General features: G+C 40.0%; 2 protein-coding genes across 5 annotated transcripts in view; one reads left to right on the top strand and one right to left on the bottom strand.

Moving 5' to 3' along the window:
- Positions 1-4,418, bottom strand: part of tbck (TBC1 domain containing kinase) — a 59,819-nt gene extending 55,401 nt beyond the window's left edge. For both annotated transcript variants that reach the window (XM_015943704.3, XM_054744815.2), the window contains exons 1-4: positions 4,268-4,418; positions 3,848-4,057; positions 3,412-3,481; positions 3,033-3,147 (exon numbers count right to left, since the gene is read on the bottom strand). In XM_015943704.3, the coding sequence (XP_015799190.1) occupies positions 3,033-3,147; positions 3,412-3,481; positions 3,848-4,040 (378 nt within the window). In that variant the 5' untranslated portion in view covers positions 4,041-4,057; positions 4,268-4,418. The remainder of the gene's footprint in view (positions 1-3,032; positions 3,148-3,411; positions 3,482-3,847; positions 4,058-4,267) is intronic.
- A 246-nt stretch (positions 4,419-4,664) lies between these two features.
- aimp1a (aminoacyl tRNA synthetase complex interacting multifunctional protein 1a) lies at positions 4,665-17,651 on the top strand. 3 transcript variants are annotated; one of them, XM_015943702.3, is made up of 7 exons: positions 4,665-4,803; positions 8,631-8,761; positions 8,945-9,058; positions 11,207-11,368; positions 13,096-13,301; positions 13,912-14,080; positions 17,346-17,651. In XM_015943702.3, coding segments are annotated over exons 1-7 (951 nt in total). In that variant the 5' UTR covers positions 4,665-4,801; the 3' UTR covers positions 17,513-17,651. The 3 variants fall into 3 exon arrangements, with proteins under 3 accessions (XP_015799188.3, XP_015799187.3, XP_015799189.3); XM_015943701.3 differs by having other exon boundaries at positions 13,093-13,301; XM_015943703.3 differs by having other exon boundaries at positions 4,693-4,818; positions 13,093-13,301.
- Positions 17,652-21,238: the final 3,587 nt, after the last annotated feature.

Here is a 21,238-nt window from a genome sequence, read left to right as displayed (position 1 = left end):
GGACTCCCAGCATGCCCCTCGCGGGGATTCCCTCCACGTCGCACCTACGTCACAAACCGCGGCTATTAACGGAAGTCACCTTTAGAGCTCAGTCATCGTTTCTTCAGATTCACGATCAGAGTTTCCAACCTACCAATCAATCCAACGAACTATCAGCTCATAGTAAGTTATCTTACTTACTTCTGGAAAGCCCGGCATTTCCGTGTCACTTCGTTGACGCTCGAACGCTCGGGGGTTTCCTAGAGCACCGACGCTATCACTTCCGCGTCTGTGAAACCACGCTCCCTATTGAATTATCGTATGATCACATTCTCCGTGATCAGCAACGCGGTGTGCCGGACCGTAGGTACTGACACGCGATCGTTCATGTCGGTTCATTTCCTTTAATGTTTTCTGTCTTTTATTTGCGCCTGATGTGTATCGCTGCTGTGGAGCGGGGCGCTTCACCTTGTCCTCCGACACACAGATCACAGCAGGGAGCGCTCAGCTGTTTTCGCGGTCGGTAGATCTGCCTCCTGAGCACGGCCACAGTAACAATCAGGTGTCGCCACCTCAAAAACTAATTTAACACGCGATCGTTCATGTCAGTTCATTTCCTTTAATGTTTTCTGTCTTTTATTTGCGCCTGATGTGTTTCGCTGCATGCTGTGGAGCGGGGCGCTGCGCGCATCACCTTGTCCTCCGACGCACCGATCACTGATACAGCCGCCAAACAGCGAGCGCTCCGCTGTTTTAGCGGTCGGTAGATCTTTTAGAACTGCAGTTCAAAGGTAACTCATGAGGTGAATATATATGAACCCAGGTAGCAGTTTTTCTTTAGGATTGAGAGGAGACGCAGGAAGATAATAAACAGACAGGACAGAAAAATAGTCAAATAAAAACAAGTTAGTTTTTGTACCTGGTGGTTGCAACAAACAGACACCATTGAAGGTCATCAGAAGTGAGGAACAGAAAGTGAAATAATTATTTTAATGTTTAGAGCAGCAGGAACTCTGAGAGGCTGCAGGCGCATCAGTGAGTTTGCGGCCGCTGCGCAGGGGGAGGGGGGAGAGGGCTGCGCAGGGGGAGGGGGGAGAGGGCTGAAGCAGAAACTACCGTTGTTAAAAGAAATGTGTTTAACTTTGAAAATGTGGGCGCACTTTTAATTGTCAAAAACTCCAGCGAACCATTAGTTCATTTTGCTCAAATAGAAATAGAGGCCTGCCTCTAATACTGGCCCTCCTTCCAATAAAGGCCTGGAGCTTGATGAGCTTGAGTCAAATACAGGCCCGGGCCTGTATTAGAGGATTTACGGTATTTAACCTTTATTTTCCCAGGAAAAAAAGTCCCATTGAGACTTAAAACCTCTTTTTCTTGGGAGTCCTGCATGTTGTTGAAAATGAATGAAATGAAGCCCAGTTGTTGTAAAATATTAGCAGCTTCGTAATATATAACCATAAAAATGAGGTCTAAAACACATGGGAGCGGGTCTAAGTCTCTGGGCGACTCCATATTAGATGCCATGTTTCCTTATACGGGAGCCCATGAGGACAAAATGCATTTACTGATTAGTAACAAATGGTTACTAAACTTTCATCACTCTTAAATGTTGTTATTTTACACATTTACTTCTTTATTTTTTGTGATGAAAGGGAGTCTTGTGCTTGTTATTTAGCTAAAGTTCGCACTCCCCAGGGCTTTTTGACCCTAATGGGCATCCGTTGGTAAGGTCTTACTCCAACACAAAAATACTGCTTGCCTGCATCGATTTATGTATCTACTGCTCCCTATCACCAGGAAAAATACACACTGTCACTTTAAATTAGATTGTGTGAAACACTGAAATAGAATATTCTGTTAAAAAAGAATATTTGCTCTTTTTATTTGACACCAGTAGCACATGTTTTAAAGAACTAGACAGTGTTGGCTTGCTTTTAGCACCCCCTACTGTCCCTTTGTGAAACTGCAAGCCTAACTTATCTCCTTGCTGTGCGCTCGTCTTTTTAACACCTTAATCTAACAGCTGAGACATCTCCCCAGCCTTTCTTAGTGTCTACAGGAGTGATTAATCACTAAATTAAACAAATCAAATGTGTTCATGATCTAAAATATGCAGGAAACGTGCTGGAAGCAGACTGCAGCACCAGGTATGTCAGCTCCGTTTTTCCCAGCAGAGCAGCCCGCCAGTCTGAAGTTGCAAGTGGAGCACTCTGCCACAAGGGGCATTAGGGGCTGGGTGGCCTTTTGTTAACTCTGAAAGGGTCATTTTAGCACATACTAGCCAAGAAAATGATTTAAAAATAGGAAAAAGTTGCAAATTCTCCATTTGAAACGAAGGCTAAATGAAATTGATCCGCCACCTCTCACTAAACAAAACACACCTAAATATTTCTGAGACCAAGGGTCAGAGTTATAGAATTCTCCAGAATGTCTCAACGGATGTCAGACCGTAAAAGTCGCAGTAAAACAGTGATGCTCCTTATAACAACAACAATATAATAATAATAATAATAATAATAATAATAATAATAATAATAATAATAATAATAGCCGATAGGTTCCTTCCTTCTTTTAAATTTCTAAAAATCGAAAGTGCAAAGTTTCCATCGTTATTTCACATAGAGAAATATGTAGTAGCGAATGTAAAGTACTTTAGAAATTAAAAGCTTCATTTTGCCGCTTTTGTCTCACATTCATAATAATAATATCAATATGTGTTAATTCAGAACAGAAAAGTTGTTCTAAAAGGTTTAAAATTTGGTCTAAATGTTTTTTCTAAACGTAAAGATGAAATACTAACAACTACATCAAATTTAGAAAAACGTAATTATATTTAAATGTCTAGATTTGAATCTAAATGTAAAATGATGAAGATCATTAACATCTTAAAGATGCCCTAGTTTTAAATATAACTTATCAAAATAATTTTTATTACAGAAAACATTTTAAACAAGATTCAAATACCTTTGTCTTGTATTTAATGTTATATTTGTATATTATATCCAGAGGAAAATAATGTTGTTTGAGATGCTGCAGTCTGAGGGAGCGTGTACCTTGCAGTCCAGGAGCACGTTTTGCGTGCTGAGAGCTCTGTGCACCAAACCTTGTTTGTTCATAAACTCCAGACCTTCTAGAACCTCATAGGCGATTTGGAGCACCTTCTCTGGGCTGAAACCAAACCAGACCTTCATGTCATTAATGATGTGGTCATGCAAAATAAAAGATACATTCATTAACTTATTTATGCTCTCAAAACTATTCATGGCGTGTTTTGCAACATGCAAAAAACAGCCAGTAGCTGACAAGGTTGGTACAGACTGCATGCATGTACTTTGTCCCACATGTAAAGAATTACAACAGAAACAGACCTAATTTTGATTAATAATAGTTAAAGTGATGAAAAATAATGCACAATTAAAATGATTGCATTACCTTGCTGTTTGTCCTTGTTTGAAATCACCTAAGTTACTGGCATAATGCTCAGCAACAACAATCAGCCGTTCTGTGGAGTAAAATTAAGAAAAATTGATTTGTCAATAATCTGTATTAACACATATTTGATGATATAACTCATTCTAATCTGAATTTGGATCAGTTTTAGGACAGAAACTTCCCTGTGAACTAACGCAGGACTAGAATGGCAAAAGGAAACCAAAATGTTCTGGGTTAATAAAAGAAATCTTCACTAAACCTGAGAGAGAAGTGTGTATATCATCATCATCATCATCATCCTTCGTCTCTATTTCAGGTTCTTTTAAACTCACTCATCAGAATTAGTTTTGAGTTAAACTACAACACAGAAGATGTATTATATAAAAAGGACGTGATTGACAAACAAAAGCAGCAACAAACAAGATAACAGTCATACCATGTTTTCCTCTGGAAATGTCTACATATTGGCAGAGTCTGGGGTGAGTGATGGTCTTGAGGATCTGGAAACGTCCGAGGATTTTGATGGAATTTGGGGTGAGAGGGAGGCCATTGCTCCCACAAACATCATGAGGGAGAGGTGAAGCGAAGAAGGTAGAAGCCCCCAGCTGGGCATCTTTTAAGAGCTTCATTACGGTTCTGTAAAACGCTGACACCCCCCCAAAAATAAAGAGTAAAACATTTTTATCGACACGTTGTATCTTCAGAAGAGTGGATGTATCCGTGATATTGGACCAATTTACTATGACAATACAGACATTTTATGAGAAAAAAAAGTCCCCGTGAAGTGACGCTGTAATTAAATAAAATGCCACAGCTTCCTCTTTCGTTTCACACAGAGTAATGTTAAGTGCTTTACCTTAATGGCTGTGTCATCTGGTGCTTAATAAGAAGGCTGTGCGGTCATATCTTTAAAAATTGACTTGAAACTCTGACTTAGCTTAAGAAAATAATTATTTTCTAGCTTCTGCGTTGTGATGGGAACTGCTGGATGAACGTGACCAGTGACGATGTATTTGTGCGACAACTCAATGACAGCACTCTCTAAAATAAAACGTTTAAACAAAGATATCATCTTTTAAATGTAAAAATATGCAGTAATTTCATTTTGGGGTTTGTAACTGTGTCTTTCAGTATCTTTATTTTGAACTTCTATAAAATATACGTCTTAATATAATCAGGCATATCAGTTGACTCCTACATTCTGAGCAACATTCTCCGATATACAAGCACGTAAATGTGACAACCGGATGGATACTTGAGGCTCTGCTTCTTATCCAAATGCTATAATAGTCTATCCAACCGGACCTCCTGTCTGCGACTAGCCGCTAGCTGCCTGAGGCTAGCATAGCACCTGTCAAGCTTTGCTCCCCTGAAACAACGTGTTCTGTTCATGTAAGTTTTAAAAAGGTGTGTGACGTGTTTTAATGCTGTCAGCAACTTTTTATTTTATAGTAAGTTGTTATAAATGTTTAACTTAGTTGTAGTGATATTAAAAGCTAATGGAAAGTCAGTGTTTTCCTTGATAAGAAAAGGCAAAAATGGTTAGCTTTATGATTTAACTGACGCAGCCTTAACTAAATTAGCATAAAGGGCAACCCTCCCCAGGGTGCACAGATTTTTAAACTATATAACAAGGCAATCTATTTCAGTGTCGAATGTATGATTAACATCTTAGAAAAACGACAAATGTACAGTATACTGTGTAAAGTCTTTAATGTACATTATTTACCTTCGTTTTAATAGTAGTATATAGTTATTTATTTAGTATATATTTATTAATTTGGCCAGAATATCCTGCTTCTCCATCTTGACAAAATTAGGACTATGTAGCCTATTACTTTTATATAAAGTATGATAAATGACTACTGGTTTGCATTTAGCAAAGAAGCTTGTTTTATTAAACGTGTGAATAATACTTAATTTAGCATGTTTAAGGATGAAAGTGAAGCAGACACAACATTGGATTACCTTTATGTAAAAGTGTATGTAATTATTCTTGTTTTACACATCTCAGAGCAACAGTATTCACATTTTCAGCGTCAGAAATCAGTTTTTTTTTATTCTTTAGAAGACTGTTTTATTTTATTTTATTTTTTAATTAAAGCTGTGATATACTCTGGTCATTTATTCCTGCTAAAGCTAATTAGATCAAACAGCTGGTAAATGTAACTTTCCAGTAAAGCTCATCTTTTGATCTTTTTTTTTTTCATTTTTGAGAAATTAATGGTTTTTTGGCAAGTTTTAAAAAATTGTGGATAGACTTTATTTTATTTAATTTTTTTCATAAGTACCTCTGATTCTGAAGGCTGACCCTCATATTTAAATCCAAAGCATGCAGCACCTGCTAATGCCTTCAGGTGGTGCTGGCACGCCATACTTCCTTTTTTTGGAAGACCGTATGATAAAGGCCTGATAAGTACATTATATTCCCTTTGTAGGAGTACAAGAAAGCTAAATCTGTCAGAATGTTTTGCACCTGTACACGCTGAGGACAGCATACTTGTAACTAAGTCTATGGTAAATGTATATCACCTTCTTAGAGTTCTACAGCCACCAAGGCGCTTCACAACACAATCAGTCATCCACCCATGCACACACACACACACACTTTGATACTCTGGTGATGATGAGCTACAATGTAGTCACAGCTGCCCTGGGGCGCACCGACGGAGGCAAGACCACCCTCCGATCACCACCAGCAGGCAAGGCTGTGCCCAAGCCCAGTGGGAATTAAATTGCAAAACAAATCAAACTTGTAATGAATTTTATACATTGATGACAATTAAATTAAACAGACTGAAAGCTGGTGAAAGACTGCAGACTTACATTGTTTTTACGCTGCGGAGCACGCCTCATACTCATCCATTTATCTGCAGTTGTCGGCGTGAGATCAGCAGTTTTGCGAGCCGCCGTAGTTATTACTCCACCACAAGTGCTTTTCAGATCAATTCAGTTTATTAAAAAACAATGCTTTGATCCTTGATTTTATCAACTCCAGCTCCAGTGCGTTTCTAATTTCCTCATTCCTCGATGTTTGCATTCATTGTTTTTATCCTCAGCCAGATTTTTTTTCAGCGCCTCCTTGTACTATCTGTAAAGATCTATTTTTTTTTTTTTTTTTTGTCTCCAGCCTTGTAAAAATCCTTCTTTCCCTTCCCGTTTTGAAGATTCTCTTGAGTGGAACATTATAAAGGAACATTAGTTTTAAACTCCCGTCCAGCTATGGATAAAATCTCCACTTACTACAGAGAAAGACAAATATAATTCAAGACTTTTTTATGAGGTCTGTAAACGCCAGAGTTGAGCTGAAATGTTCAAACTTTCCTGGAATCATCAAGTTCTCATCTATTTTTTTTTTATCAACAGGTTTCTCTCTTACTATGTTTCTTGTGATTGTTGGAGAAATCCATTTGTTCTATGATTAACTTTCCAACATCATTACATGAAACTTGATTATGGTTCTTAACAATAACCCCAACAACCTGTCACAGATCTTTTTTGCTGTGTTGAATATAATGTTACACTGATTTTCAGCTTCATGCTGAGATATGTCTGGACAAAAACAGTACACCCATGATGCCTCCAGTCCCACACAGTGGACCCATAACACGCACCAGCATCATAGAATTATAGTCCTTCTGTTTTTGTTGAGACTAGTTGACTGAACTCTGTGGTCACTGGGAGTTTGTGGTGACGTTGGACTGGAATACAGACTTTTTAAAAGTTTTCTTTGACTTTAAACTTCAGAAAACATTTCAAAAATGTATTTAAAGCTGGTAATAAGATGTGTTGATTATCAAAAATTATCCAAACCTATTTTGTTTTCTGGTAAAATGCATAGATTTTTAGGTAGTTCAACCCAAATGCTTAGAGAAACATTTAAAGGTGCAATAACTTGAGTTCTGCAGAGAAATTCTAATGTCTCAACCATGCAGGAAGTAAGGTGACATTAAAACAGATTTCCTTCTCAGCCAGCTGGGGGGTTGTCAGGTTTTCTTCTTTTATCAAAGGTCAAAGAGGGACGTAGTCTTTGTTTACAATCTGCCACGCTTCCATACTTCCTGGTTCCAGAGCCAATCATTTAGGCCTAGTCCACACGTAGCCGGGTTTTTTTTTTAAAAACGAATATCCGCCCCTCCAGAAACTTGCATCCACACCACCTCGTTTTAAAAAGAAACTGTCCACACGTACCCGGATAAATACGTTGTTAAGGACATGCCAGACCTGTAGGCAGCAGTACTTCCCCCGTTCTTAACCGCGTCCTTCGTCTGTGGTCTTCCACAAGGAGCAGTAATTCCGCTTGCAAAAACCAACAAGCAAAAAGCGCTTGGACAATTGATAAAGCGAGCGCAGCTCTGAGGGCATCCATGCTGTCGGCCAGTGTAAACACAGGTCGCACACGTGATGTGATGTCAGTATTTTTTTTTTGTCGCGGAAAGTGACGTTGCGGACCTTAAAACTCCGGTTTTGTCTGTCCACACGCAGACACCCAAAACGGAGAAAACGCAGATCTTCACTTTGGCCTGAGTTTTTAAAAAGATCCGTTTTCGTGTGACAAAACTCCGTTTTCGTGTGGATGACAGGCCAAAACATAGAAAAATATCTACGTTTTGGCAGACCCCCAGCTACGTGTGGACAGGGCCTAAGTCTTACCAAATCAACCCTGGCCTGCAAAAAGCAGCAAAGAAACAATGTTAGCCAGTAACAGGAGCGACCTAGAAGTTATTTCTTGTACCTCTAAGAAGCCATGGCATCTTTTCTTTTTACTCTAATATTGGGTAAAGAAAGCTAGTGGCTAACAATGCTAACAGTGAATAAGAATAAAAAAAATAACTCAAGGTACTTTTTTCAATTACCACCAACTCAATATTACAGCAAAAAGTATTAATCTACTTATCAGCGAGTGACTCGTCTCCGCTCGTCATCTAGAATCTTCTGACACTAACAGTTGCTCAGAGCAGACTTGTTTGTTTTGATATTTGGACTGCAGTACCCACATTTGACCACAGGATGTCATTCTTCATGTACATTTAGAGGACCAGGATTGGACTCCATAAAAGAAGACAAACTGCGATATCTTTAGGAACAAATTGTTTGGTTAACTTGATTGATGAATTAGTGAAAAAAAATGGTGTCTCCTTAATTCATGTACCTTTAGGATTGTTTTGGCTTCTATTTAAACAACTAAATGTCTGGACTTTTGTTTTGTTGTCTGTTAGGTTTTTAGCTCGCTCGTTGATTAAAATGTCGAGTCACAATCCTTTGTTGAGGCTCGAGCAGCGAGCGGCTGAGGCTGATCGGCTCATCGAGGACCTCAAACAGCAAGTCCAGCTGCTAAAGGAGAAAACCAGTAAGTGTTTGCAGATGACATCATACTTAGATTTATTTAATAGATTGATACCACTCTTAATTGAATTGAAATAAATAGCAAATGTTATGAGTTAAATAATGCATTTAAAAAGCTCTCACTTTTATTTCTATTATTTACAGTAAAACATATTTTGTTTGGTGACACATATTTGCTTGGTTGTAGTTCTCCAGGCCTGTGTCCGAGAGGAGAAGAAACTTTTGGTGGAAAACGCCAAATTAAAGAATGACATCGAGGATCTGAAAAAGCAGCTGCTGGAAAAAGAAAAGAGGAGAGGAGGTACGTCTCTGTTTCAGATCCATGCATGATTTTGTTGTCCAGTTATAAAAGTGATTTATTTGGTCAGTCTTGTGATTAAAATCACCTTCTGCGTTATGTCTTCAGCCCATTAAAACCAGCTTGTGACCCATGTGATTGGAGAATCCCCATTAGGCTGATGGGGATACCATGTGCATTTGTTATTGTGAGTCAAGGCGTTGATGCTCAGGGGCGAACAGCTCAGATCTTTTAATGTTTTCCAGAATGGAGCTGCAGGAATAAATGGGGCTTGGAAGAAATAAGTAATTTAACCTCGCAGTAAGTGGAAATGTTTTAAAATGTGTTCCAATACATTTGAGACGATCTTCCTCCACTTTTCTGTCTTTAGCTCATCTTTATGTGGGGTAAAAAATCCTTATCAAGTATAGATAAATATGAAAGAACTTGCTTTTTTGGAGATGACCTCAATAAATCGACCCAACTGGCCATTTCTGGCCATTTGAGTTAATCATTTTTTTTTGGGAAGTTGTTGGTTTTCATCACATCCTGACTGAAATCTTTATTGACCACGACTGCATAACGTTGGCCTTTATTTGAGGCATAAGATATTTATGTGTTTGACGCTGAAGGTTGTTTCTGATCTCTGGTTTATTGGTGTAGCAGTCTCTTATGGGGGTCTGGTATGGATCCGTTGGCCTCGTTAAAGTTATTGCATTACAAACTCAACAGTTGCTGTCACCATGGACACACATCATTCAAAGATGCACGTATTTGCAGCAATCGGTGGCCTAAGTGCTGCAATGTACTTGCTTTTATTTATGCTTATGCATTTTTATCATGGCCGCCTCGCATAACTTGAGTCTGTTTGAAGTGTCGTTTGTTCGTGTCCTCATTGGCGAGCTGCAATACTCGAGCAACCAGTAGGGGGAGTTGGCAAAACTAACGAGACACATTTGCCATTGTCACGCTTCTCTGGTTTAGATGTATTTTATACTATCAGTGATACCGCTGTTGTTTATTTTTCTGTCGTGATCTCAAAAGTAACCAGCCACTGATGGCATTTTTTTTTTTGTTTATACCTTACAAATCCGGCACTTTATCGGGTCTGAGTTCTGTACGGTGCCCCCTAGTGTGATCCTCCAGTACTACGTCCAGTGCAGCGGCAAGTATGTGAACAAGACGCAGCCTGCTGCCAGCGTTAAAAAGCAAGTAGACTGCTAACATAAGTCTCCGCCCCTTTGGTGCGGCTCATGGGTCCCCTGAACAAAAAGAGTGTAAGTGGACACCCTGAATCTCACATATGTTGAACTCCAATTTAAATGATAAATAATTGTTTGTTTCGTAATATGAGATTCATTAGCTTGTAAAAATTCGTAATTAAACTGACTACACATCAGAAATCGCATGTAAGACCCCACCAGAATCTCAACTCCTCTAGCAGCATCTTGTTTTTTTCCTGTGTGTGTGCCCACCCCAGCCACTTTAGAGACTTAACTTACGTTGTTACTGGAAATTCAGCACCCTTCATAGTAAAAACAATCACTGTGTGTTTTTTTGTTTTGTTTTATTGTATCATTTGCAATGCTGTCTTAGAGAAAATGTTTGTGTTAATTGGAATTTTAGAAAAGGAGACTCGGTGGGAATGTTAGGAGTTTAAGGTTGTTGCCTGCTGTTTTAAAGTAAACTGTAAAGGTTCTGCTCTCGGGTCTTAACATAGAATTAAGATAATTAAAAGCATTATGGCGAAGATGGTGTGCCTACAAACCGATGTTTGTCAGGCTCGGGCTCAAGGTTTTGTAGGGATTCAAACATCGGGCGCCTTAAATGAGGGGTCATTTGTCTCAAAAGGCTTATTGTAGAACGCTGTTCTTTGCTTTATGGCTCCATTTTCTCGTTTCCATCAACCCGGGCGCTGTGTCATTTAGCCATCCAAACTGTTTGCATCAGGGGAGCAGTCCTCCCACTGGGTGTGTAAATAAAGCTGCTTCTGTATCATTTTGTTGTGTTACGATGGCGCAACCACCACTGCGTGTGAGAAGGGACAACAAAGGAGTAGTGTACTTCTGTACATGCAGCAGCAATGCTCTCATCTGACCTTTACTTCACACTGAAGTTAGAGTTTAAGGAGCATGTGCAAACATCTGATGGAACATCTTATTTCCCCTGTAGTGCTGGATGTTGCTATGCCATCGGATGACTCCAGTGTTGATCTGGATGCAAAGCCCACCCTCCCCAAACCTTCTGATGCACCTCCTGCTGCTTCACCACCTCCTGCTGCTGCTCCTGTCCAGAGCAAAGACGAGCCCAAAAAGAAGAAGCAAGAGAAAAAAGGTGCACGAAAAGATGAATGAAATGTTACAGGATAGCATTTTGAGCAGTGGGCTCGATCTTTTATGCATTTTTCTGTAGCTTAAAACATTCTTGCACGTTAAATATAATAATAAAACAAAAATACAAGAAAAAACACTATTTCACCTATCTGAAAGGGATCAAAAGTGGTACAAACGTACTCAATCCTCTCCATAATGGATTGAAAATAACTGAAATGGATTTCCTCTTCTTCTGATGTAATCAAGTAGGGATGTGTATTGGTGAAATTCTGGCGATACAATACTTATCATGATACAGGGAGACGATACGATATATCACGATATATTGCGATACATTCAGCCGGACAATATTAGTGATTTTTTTAGACTAAAATTATTGTAGGAAAATTCAATAAATGGTCCAAACTGATACTTTAACATGATTAACATGAGGTATCTGAACCATAATAGAGGGATTTACATTTCACTGGTGGAAACAAACTCCATTGCACACTACTGCTGACTAGGGGGCGGCATTTGATTTGCACCAAAAGAAAAGAAAATACACAAATGTTTGCACGTAAATTCTTCCAAAAAAATCGATACACAGCTTTTGAACATCGATATATCGCAGAAAAAAAAATCGCAATATATTGATATATCGATATTTTCATACATTCCTATAATCAAGGTAATTTTTGTTTAATCCTATTCTATGTAAGTCATAGGAAAGGCTGTCGGATCGACCCGAGCGTCAAACCAACAAATGTGTCTGAAAAATTGGAGTTTGTTTCACAAAAATTTCTGATTACAAAAGAAGTTATTAGTGTTTTGTTTGTTTACTCTTGAGAAAATAAAAGCAGTGCTGCACATGACCCTGCAGGACTGGGCATGCCAGATGTTTTTAAAGTCCTGCTTTAATACTTAGACAGTTGTTTAGTTGAATAATGTTCTGTGACGATTGAAAGCCATTTTCTTCTTGTTTTTTATTTGACCACATGAGTCACATTCCACCGTTAGGCCAGCCATTCATTGCCATGCTTTGTGTTGAGTCATTTGAGGAAATGGGGTCTGATTTCTTCTAGATGTCCTTCATTGTTCCAAGTTGGAATCACATTTTTCAGCTTTTAAACATAATTTGTCTGATTATGTTCATAAGTATTAAAAACATTTTTAAAATGCCTCCATTCATCAGCGATATCTCAGGAACACGATGAAAACATATTTTCAGATTTTTAGTGCATGAAATGAGAAAATTCAGTGAGCCAGGTAAAACGTTTATTAAAGCAGCAATCTGGAGTTTTCCCCCTTGTATGATTTTTTTTTCTTTCTTTTAGAAATCTGTAAAAGGGATTGTCTGAATCTTTGCCGTCCCGATGAGCCCCATGCAATTTGAATTGAGATCAGTTTAGCATTAGCCAATAGCATTCATCCACTTACATACGCATGTCAATCACAGAGCATTTGTGGACGTACCTAGACAGATGACGAGCTGGCAAAATTTCTTATGGACAAGTAGGTCCAAAAATTATATAATGTATAATATACATCAACAGCAAAACAGGAGAATAATAGTTGTAAAACAGAATGCAGAAGTAGGGGGAGGGGCTTAAGGTGCAGTGTATTTTCCCGCCTCTAGATGGAGCCCTCTGAGAAAACTGATTACTGCTTTAACTCAGACTGCCTTAAAATGTTTGTTTTAATTGGTTCTTGTTCACTTTACCTGTTCTTTATTCTTGATATGAGGAGGTGAAAAAGCAGAAAAGAAGCAGGCAGCGCCGAGCCAAGAGGAAGCCAAGGTGGACGTGTCTCGTTTGGACCTGCGTGTAGGTCGTATAATCACGGCCGAGAAGCATCCAGATGCCGATAGTCTGTATGTAGAGCAGGTGGATGTGGGGGAGGCAGCTCCCAGGACAGTGGTCAGCGGACTGGTCAAACACATCCCCCTGGAGCAGGTACACTCATTTCAAAGATTCTGCAGGAAATTTGTCAACTCATTAAATGACTCCAGACGAAACACAAATTCCCTTTAGCCTTTTTTTTTTTTCAGTGAGAGTGACTAAAGGCTGCTCAGCTTCATTTAGTGCTCTCAGACTGGAGTTAGACCGCTGAACTGGTGCGTCTGTATCAGTCTGTTAATCTCTGAGTCAATAAATCTACCATTAAATTCTCATTTGGCAGTCGGGTTTTAGAAATGCTGCTTATTATGAGTCTGTCAAGGGAACAGGGCTGAAAAGTGTCAGAGGTGCACCACTGGCTTTATGTCTGCATGGTGGAGTGTGAATAAATTGCAGAAAACTGGGTCTTAGACATGATAATAACAGAGTAGCTACCACAGCTGCCCACAGATGGAAAACAAAAACCACCATCAAGCCTCGTGGAAAGCAACATGATTGATTTTATTTTCTGCATTTGAAATGGTGGGATTTCAGAGCTTTTCGAGTCTGAAAGTCAAATAATTTCGTTTTCTATTTTGGTTTTTGAAATGCGGATCTTCTGTTTTCCACAGAGGATGAAATAAGTTTTTTTTTAAATAGCTAACTGGGTTTCGCATCCTTAATGCAGATGCAGAACCGCATGGCGATCCTGCTGTGTAACCTGAAGCCGGCCAAGATGAGAGGAGTGGTGTCCCAGGCCATGGTCATGTGTGCGAGCTCCCCAGACAAGGTGGAAATCCTCGACCCTCCAGGTGGATCGGTACCGGGGGACCGCGTTTCCGTCCAAGGCTTCCCAGGTATCTACCAATCAATGGGTTGAGGGTTATGGGTTGGTCAACCTAAAGCTGTAGCCCCCATCATGTGACTGTTTTAACAAAATGCCTCTGCCTTTGATTAATGACTGTGACATTGAAGCTTTTTCCCTTCCAGAAACAACATCAGTAGTTTAAACACTCGTTTGTCTGAAGACACCAATCCCTGATGGGTCTACTCGCCCATCTCAGAGCTCTCGTTAGAGGATTCCTCTGCTCCGTTTGCTGATGGCTAAATGGGCTGTGACTGCTGTGTTTACTGGCTAATGAACACTCAATGTTGGGACTGTAACCTAAACTTTTTTGAAGTTGTTGGGGAAATGAGTTTTCCTAATCGTCCAGTTACGACCAACCAGCATAAATTAGTTTCAAAACAAGCGTTTCAGCTCTACTTCCTCCTTATTAAGACAAGAAGCAGACCATAAAGGAATCTTTTTTTTTTTTTTTCAGAAGGAAATATGTGGAAACAAATATTTTTTTGGGAATGAAAAATCAGATTCAGAGAGAAAAATAAACACAGGTCTTTGTGTTAATCCTCTGAGAGCAATAACTCTAGTTTTCTCTAAAGCTGTGGAGAAGATGGTGAAATGAAACAGGCTCTCTGGGTTAAACCCCCAAAGCTCAGCAGCATCTAATTCAATTAAATTCAATTCTAATTCAAAACTACTTTATTAATCCCAGAGGGAAATGCAGTTGTTTCTGCACACACAATTTGGAGATCAGACATACATACATACATAGACACATGACAAGAATTGGTGACTGTGGTCATTCGCAACACAAGTCGCGCTACCGTTATTGATCAAGATGGTTTATATGAGGATAGAGTCGGGGAGGGGAAAAAAGGCACTTCAGAGTTACCTTCGACAGAGAGGATAGCTTTGCTATGCAAAAAACGCCTCAGACAGATGTGCACACAGACTTCAGACGATGCACAACATAAGTGTCCACTAGGTGGGGAGATAGGGTTCGGACTCTCTTCACTTCAGAGCGTGCAGCCGCATGGAGCAGCGCTCATCACCTCCGTTTGGACAGGGGAGGGAGATAATGGGTTAGAGGGCACATTGACTCCTAGATACGGTTCCACGGCCTTCACCAGTCACAGTCCCGCCCTGGCTGGGATATGGAGAAAGGGTTTCCATAGCAATGGCAGCATTCCACATTTCTTCTGAGGGGGGAGTTTTCACTTCAGCCTCACAGGCGCCAAGGGCACCAGATTCGGATAAGAATTGTTTTGGGTACAGACAGAGATAATTTCCTCTCTGCCTCCAGTTCCAATAATGGCGTAATCAATCTATTCCAATCCGTGCTGATCCGTCAACTCTCTCCTTGATGGAATCCACCTTCTGTGCCAGAGCCTGAATCTCAGCCAAAGTTCCAAGCTTACGACTCATCTCGACTATTTGATGAGTTTGTGAGTTCACAGCGCAATGTATTCCATCCCTGAGCTCCAGGATTAAGCCAGTATTCCTCGAAAGCGCGTTAATTTTCCGGTTTGCCAGGTAACCACTCAGGCCAAAAAGCAAGAAACATGACACCAACACCACAAATATCCAGACATCTTCAGAATCCTCTACAGACAGTTGAGAGAGGCAGATCAGGTTCCACTGTTTCCAGGAGTCCATGATATACCCAGCTGGCTCTGTCCCAGAGGGGCGTCCGGGAGCCCCTTCTCCCGTTCTCATTGTTGAAAAAATTTTGTCAAATCGCGTTGAGAGACCAACTGACCAGATCCATGTTTAATAATTTCCAGTTTCCAGAAAAAATGCAGAAAACGCAGTACACATGCATACAGGACAGAGACCCTTGGGAGGAGGAGGGAAGGAGAAGAGAAAAAAGCGTCTGTACGAGCCGGAAGAAGAGCAAAGTTTTGATCCCTCACATTAGCTTCAGCGGTTAGTTGTGTAAAAACTCGGGTCGTTTCACAATATGCACACTTTTCTGAGCTTGTGTACTCGCATACTTGTGAAACGTCACCGATGTTGGCCCGAGTACTGTTCCAATCCTGTCTGTACCATGGCAGCATCCTTCTGTAGACTTGGGCCAGCAAAGTCTCGGTTTGTCTGTCTGTGACTGTATTTCAGCACCTCTGTGTATTTCTCTCATTTACTATCTGAAAAAAATAAGTTTTTTAAAATAAATCCACTCTGGCTGTTTCTGTCCTTAACTTTTCTATGTTGGGCTTTAATCCACTTGTTTCGACACCATTCCGATGTCCACTCTGATCCTTCTCGGCTGCAATTAGCTGAGAAAAAGAAACTTCCTTACCAATCCTTCTAGCTCCTCCTGAATATGGACTCACACGATGACGGTGAGAAATGTATGGAGCTCTGAAGGTGACCAAAACTTGCCGCTACTTGCTGGTATTTTTTCACATCCATGTCGAACTAATGAAAATACAAACAACGGAACTCTGTCTGTTTTTCTTGTTGCTGACGTATTCCTGTCAACCAGTCAGTGGACAGTGTTGTTGCTCTGCCCTAGCCGTACCGCTCCAGACATTTCAGACCTACAACAGAAGGGGGGAGGGGGGGTAAAAAGTCCCATGACTGGCACGGTCCAGGCAGGTTGTCTGTTCCAGTTTTACAACTGGAACAGAAAAATTAGCGATCCAATCCTTCCCATTCCTTGCCAAAATGGTCGTAGTAAATGAGATAAATGAAACGTAAAGTTGTCCAAATGCTGCCAATCAAGGATCTCAAGCTTCTGAGGTAAACTGTTACAGGTTGTGTAGAAATTCAGCCCCTGGACAAAATCCAGCCAGACCAATGTTTTTCATTTCATAAATGCTAGGCTACTGAACTGAACTGAACCATCGTGACATGAGAACCACACCTTCTTGTTTTCCTCGAATGTTTGTGATTCTGAAAAGTTTTGATGTTTTTAATTACAGCTAAGATCAAACAGACGGTTTAAAGAGCTTATGTTCTGATAAAACAAGACAGGAAATCAAATTGCTCACAATTCATATGGAGCTCATCAAATTATATTTGATCCTATAAATCACAAATGTAACATTGGTTATTTGTTCACTGTTTGTATTGGTTTCAGATTCTTGCACGTTATTTTTATGTATCAAATTTGAAATGTACTGTAAATATTTGTCTAGCACTTGACTTAATCCGTGTACCAAAGCATTTTCTGGCTGGGTCGTGCAAGGACACGGCACATCGGATTGTGGAGTCCGGGATCCACAAAGCTGGGATTAGTGATAAAAGAGCTCTTTCTGATGGAGATTTGATGTTTGCAGGTGAACCAGACAAGGAGTTGAACCCCAAAAAGAAGGTGTGGGAGCAGGTTCAGCCTGAGCTGCGCACGGATGACCAGTGTGTTGCAACATACAAGGGTGCTGCCTTTGAAGTCTTTGGGAAGGGAGTGTGCAAAGCCCAAACCATGAGCAACAGTGGAATCAAGTGAAATACCAGAGCTGCTTGAAATAGCTCCGTGTTTACTCTGCAGCCGTCTCCAGTGATGACCACAGATGGTGTTGAGTACTGGGAAGGTGATGAATGATAGTAAATACTTTTAAGATGTTCAATAAAGGATTTTGATTAGCCATACTTTTTTCTTTTTTCCCCGTAAGCGGTTCCCAAGAATCTGTCTTGTGACTGTCTGCTCTAAACTGGATTCAGTCGTGGTCTATAAACCGTAATCAGCACAGCTTCCTTCATGCTTTTAGTCCGTGAGTTTGTGTCTTCTCCTGAGACACACCAGCTTGATTGTGTTTTGATTCTGAGGTTGTAACTCTAAAGGACATGCTGAACTGGACTCAGACTTCCCAATAAAAGTACAAAGTTCTAGACTCGGGTTATTTAGGTAGCTCACAGTCCTCAGGTTTCCAAACACCAATCATCGTGGACTTAATGTATTCTGAGTATAAAACACTGTGCAGTTTAATAGCAGAAATGGTCATCAGTAGCTTTTTATAGCCAGAGTCTGTTCTGCAGTGTTCTTCTCGTTTTTAGGTCTTTGCTTTTGTTTACAGGTCAGTTCACCAGGTGGAAAATAAGACATTTTTAAATTAAAAATGGCCAATTTTAAAGCACTTTTAAATCAGATTAAGTGTTGAGGTACAGTTTTAGGTTTATTGAATTCTCATAAAAATTCACAATTTATGTAATTCTGAGTAAATTTTGTCTTAGAATTTTTGAAAAACAAAACACAAAAAATGTACGTGGAAAAACGGAACATCTTTTATAACGTATAAATACTTAGACAGTCGACTGAAGCTGTAGCAAGTTGGAAATTAAACATCTGAGGAAATCTGAAATGGAGGTTTGTGTCTGCACTTCAGTGCACCCTAATGAGTTGGAGGTAAAGGAGAAAACAAAATAGAACAAGGCAGAACTAAAGTTTGTTAAAAAAATTAATTAAATACATTCTTTCAGATTATGTTCAGACTTCATGTGTGAAAATGTTAATTGTTGCATTTTCCAGAGGTTTTTATTCTGAAGGAACCCGGAGCACCCAGATAAAACATGGGGAGAACATGCTAACTCCACACAGAAAGGCTGGGATTCGAACCTGGGACCGTTTTGCTAACAACCACCAAAATTTAATGTAAATAATATAGAATCTGAAAGTAACTCCAACATTTCCTCTGCCTCCATAACATCTTCTTGCATCACTGTTTCCTTAGTATGATTTAGGATTACTTCAACATTAGAATTAAGAAGATGAATTTTTATTGAGTCGATGTTCTCTAACTGATGCCTGCTTAAATAGTCGGCCTGTCAAAATTCTACATTTGTAGGAATTAAGCTGTTTGTATACATAAACCATTTATATTTCAGATTAAATAATGTAACTTTTAGAGGATTTCTGGGACCAAATGAAATGTTAGTAGAACGTGCTGTTGGATCTCAGACATTAACTGACAGATTTACCTTTAATATCCACTCCTATGTCATCCACATCAGAGTAAGAGTGCAGGAACCGGGACAAAACCTGAATATTTTTGCATCCCTGCACAGAAGGGGATACAAAAGTTTAGATTTTAGGAAAATGTGAGAAGGCAAGGTTCAATGGACGATGATCATTCAGCAGATTGGATATTTTTCCTTAAATGTTCCATATCGTGCTATTTTAAACCTCTGAGAGCAAAGGTAGGCGCAAATAAAATATTGGCACTGTTGAGATGTCATTTATCTTAAATACGAGTTATTTTCACCAGCCTGAATTTGTTGAGCGTTCCAGTTGTCCTCAGAACCCAGAATTTCCGAGCAGGAAATGACGTAAAGCGCTTGTTTTGCGTTCCCGCTTCCAACTCTGAAAAATGGATAACACTAGTGTTGTAGAGTACTGCTGAAACAAGATTTCGATTCCAGACACCCACGCACAAATAGAAATACAAGTCAACCCTGAGACGTAACATCTGTTAAAGTGTTAGGCTAGCTTGGGAAGATGGCTTGTAACAAGTACTAAACCAAAACAATTAGATAACTAAGTATTCTCCACATCTAAATAACAGTGACACACACGCCCTTCAACGGTTGCCACATACAACCAAACAAACAAATCACATTTAAAAATATAAACGACAGGAAAAGTTTAAACCATTAACACCGGTCAGTTTTGGCGGCAATGTTAAGTTTTTCAAGAATGTAACCATAACAACAATAACTTACCGTTGCTGTTAAATAGCAAAAAGAAAGAAAGAACACATAATGAGAAAAATGTTAAATCGATAACTACTTCCCGGTAGCACTGGGTGGGTGCAGCCATCTTTAAATTAGGGATCTTGGGGTCCTCTGAAACACGCATAGGCCCAATCCCAATACTCGCACTTGCACCATTGCGCCCTTCATTTGCGCGTTCCTGGCGTGAGTGCGTAAGGTGTCCTGATTCTCAAGTGCTGAAGTTGACCACGCCCCCATTGCACCCTTAATCTACGCTTCACTCAAGTCTGCAGCGATGCAGACCTCGGGCAAGGGTATTACCCACAAGTCATTGCTGCAGGATAAAAGGCTCAAGTTCCTTTTAATGAAAATATGTATTTTCTAGTGGAATTAGTAAATTTTATGATGATTATTTGATGCCCTAAAACTTTTAGACAAAGCAGCAATAAATGTAAATGTATTTCAAATAACTGTTTGTTTAAAAGTTGTTAATAAATGTTTTTGGAAAAAAAAATCACAGCGACCAGCATCCCGGCATGCGTTGCCATCAGTGACGCAGTGCTCACTATAATTTGCACACTTGTGTACTACGCACTAGAAGATTTACAGCGCACGTTCTCCAAGGGCACTTTGCTGAAGTCCGCAGGGCTTTATACGAGTATTGAGATTGGGCCACATACTGAAACCCACGAGCTTGCAGCTTGGAATTCCAAGTTCATTGCGTCATTTCCGGCTAACTAATCTCGGAAAAACGAGTTCAGAGGACAACTGGAATGCACCAATATACCTGGGGAAAAAACATGTTTCAGTGACGCCTTCCACACGGCTGCTCCAACAAAACGTGCCTACAACAGCCTCCTAGGCAAATCATTTACTGTGTCGGATATGGTGGACCAGTGACTAAGGCATCCAGTCTAGAACTTTAACCACTGGAATACTAACATGACACCAGTCGCCTAAGCCACATATCCTGTACTGGTCAGGGAAGACAAGTTTTACACCAGAAGAAGAAGAAGAAGAAAATATCATTTCTATAGCGTCTCTCAAGATAAAAATCACGAGGCGCTTCACAAAAACAAAAAATTTAAAAAAGCATTTAGAAATTTTTTCAAATATATTTTTAATGAGCAAAAATAGATAATTGTGATTAAAAAATGTTAAGAAAGAGAGAGATAATTGGAAATAGGGAAATCAGTGGATCCTGAGGAAGGTGGAATAGGTGGGGAGAGCAGAATAAAGAGAGAGAGGTGAAAAAGGTCATCCAAAAACCAGCTTGAACAAGTGAGTCTTCAGCTGCTTTTTAAAGGAGACCACTGAGTCCACTGATCTCAGGCTCAGGGGGAGAGAGGTCCAGAGTCTGGGGGCCACAGCAGCAAATGACCTTTGGTCTTTAGCCTGGTGCTGCACAACCAGTAGGCTTTGGTCACTGGACCTCAGGGACCTGCTGGGGGTGTAGGGACTAAGAAGATCACCAATGTAAGATGGTGCTTGTCCATGTAAGGCCCTATAGACCAGAACCAGGATC

This window comes from Nothobranchius furzeri, chromosome 6, assembly GCF_043380555.1.
Source record: "Nothobranchius furzeri strain GRZ-AD chromosome 6, NfurGRZ-RIMD1, whole genome shotgun sequence".
NCBI classification, from domain to species: domain Eukaryota; kingdom Metazoa; phylum Chordata; class Actinopteri; order Cyprinodontiformes; family Nothobranchiidae; genus Nothobranchius; species Nothobranchius furzeri.
Note: the sequence above shows the minus strand (reverse complement) of the source record. Positions and strands in the feature narration are given on the sequence as shown.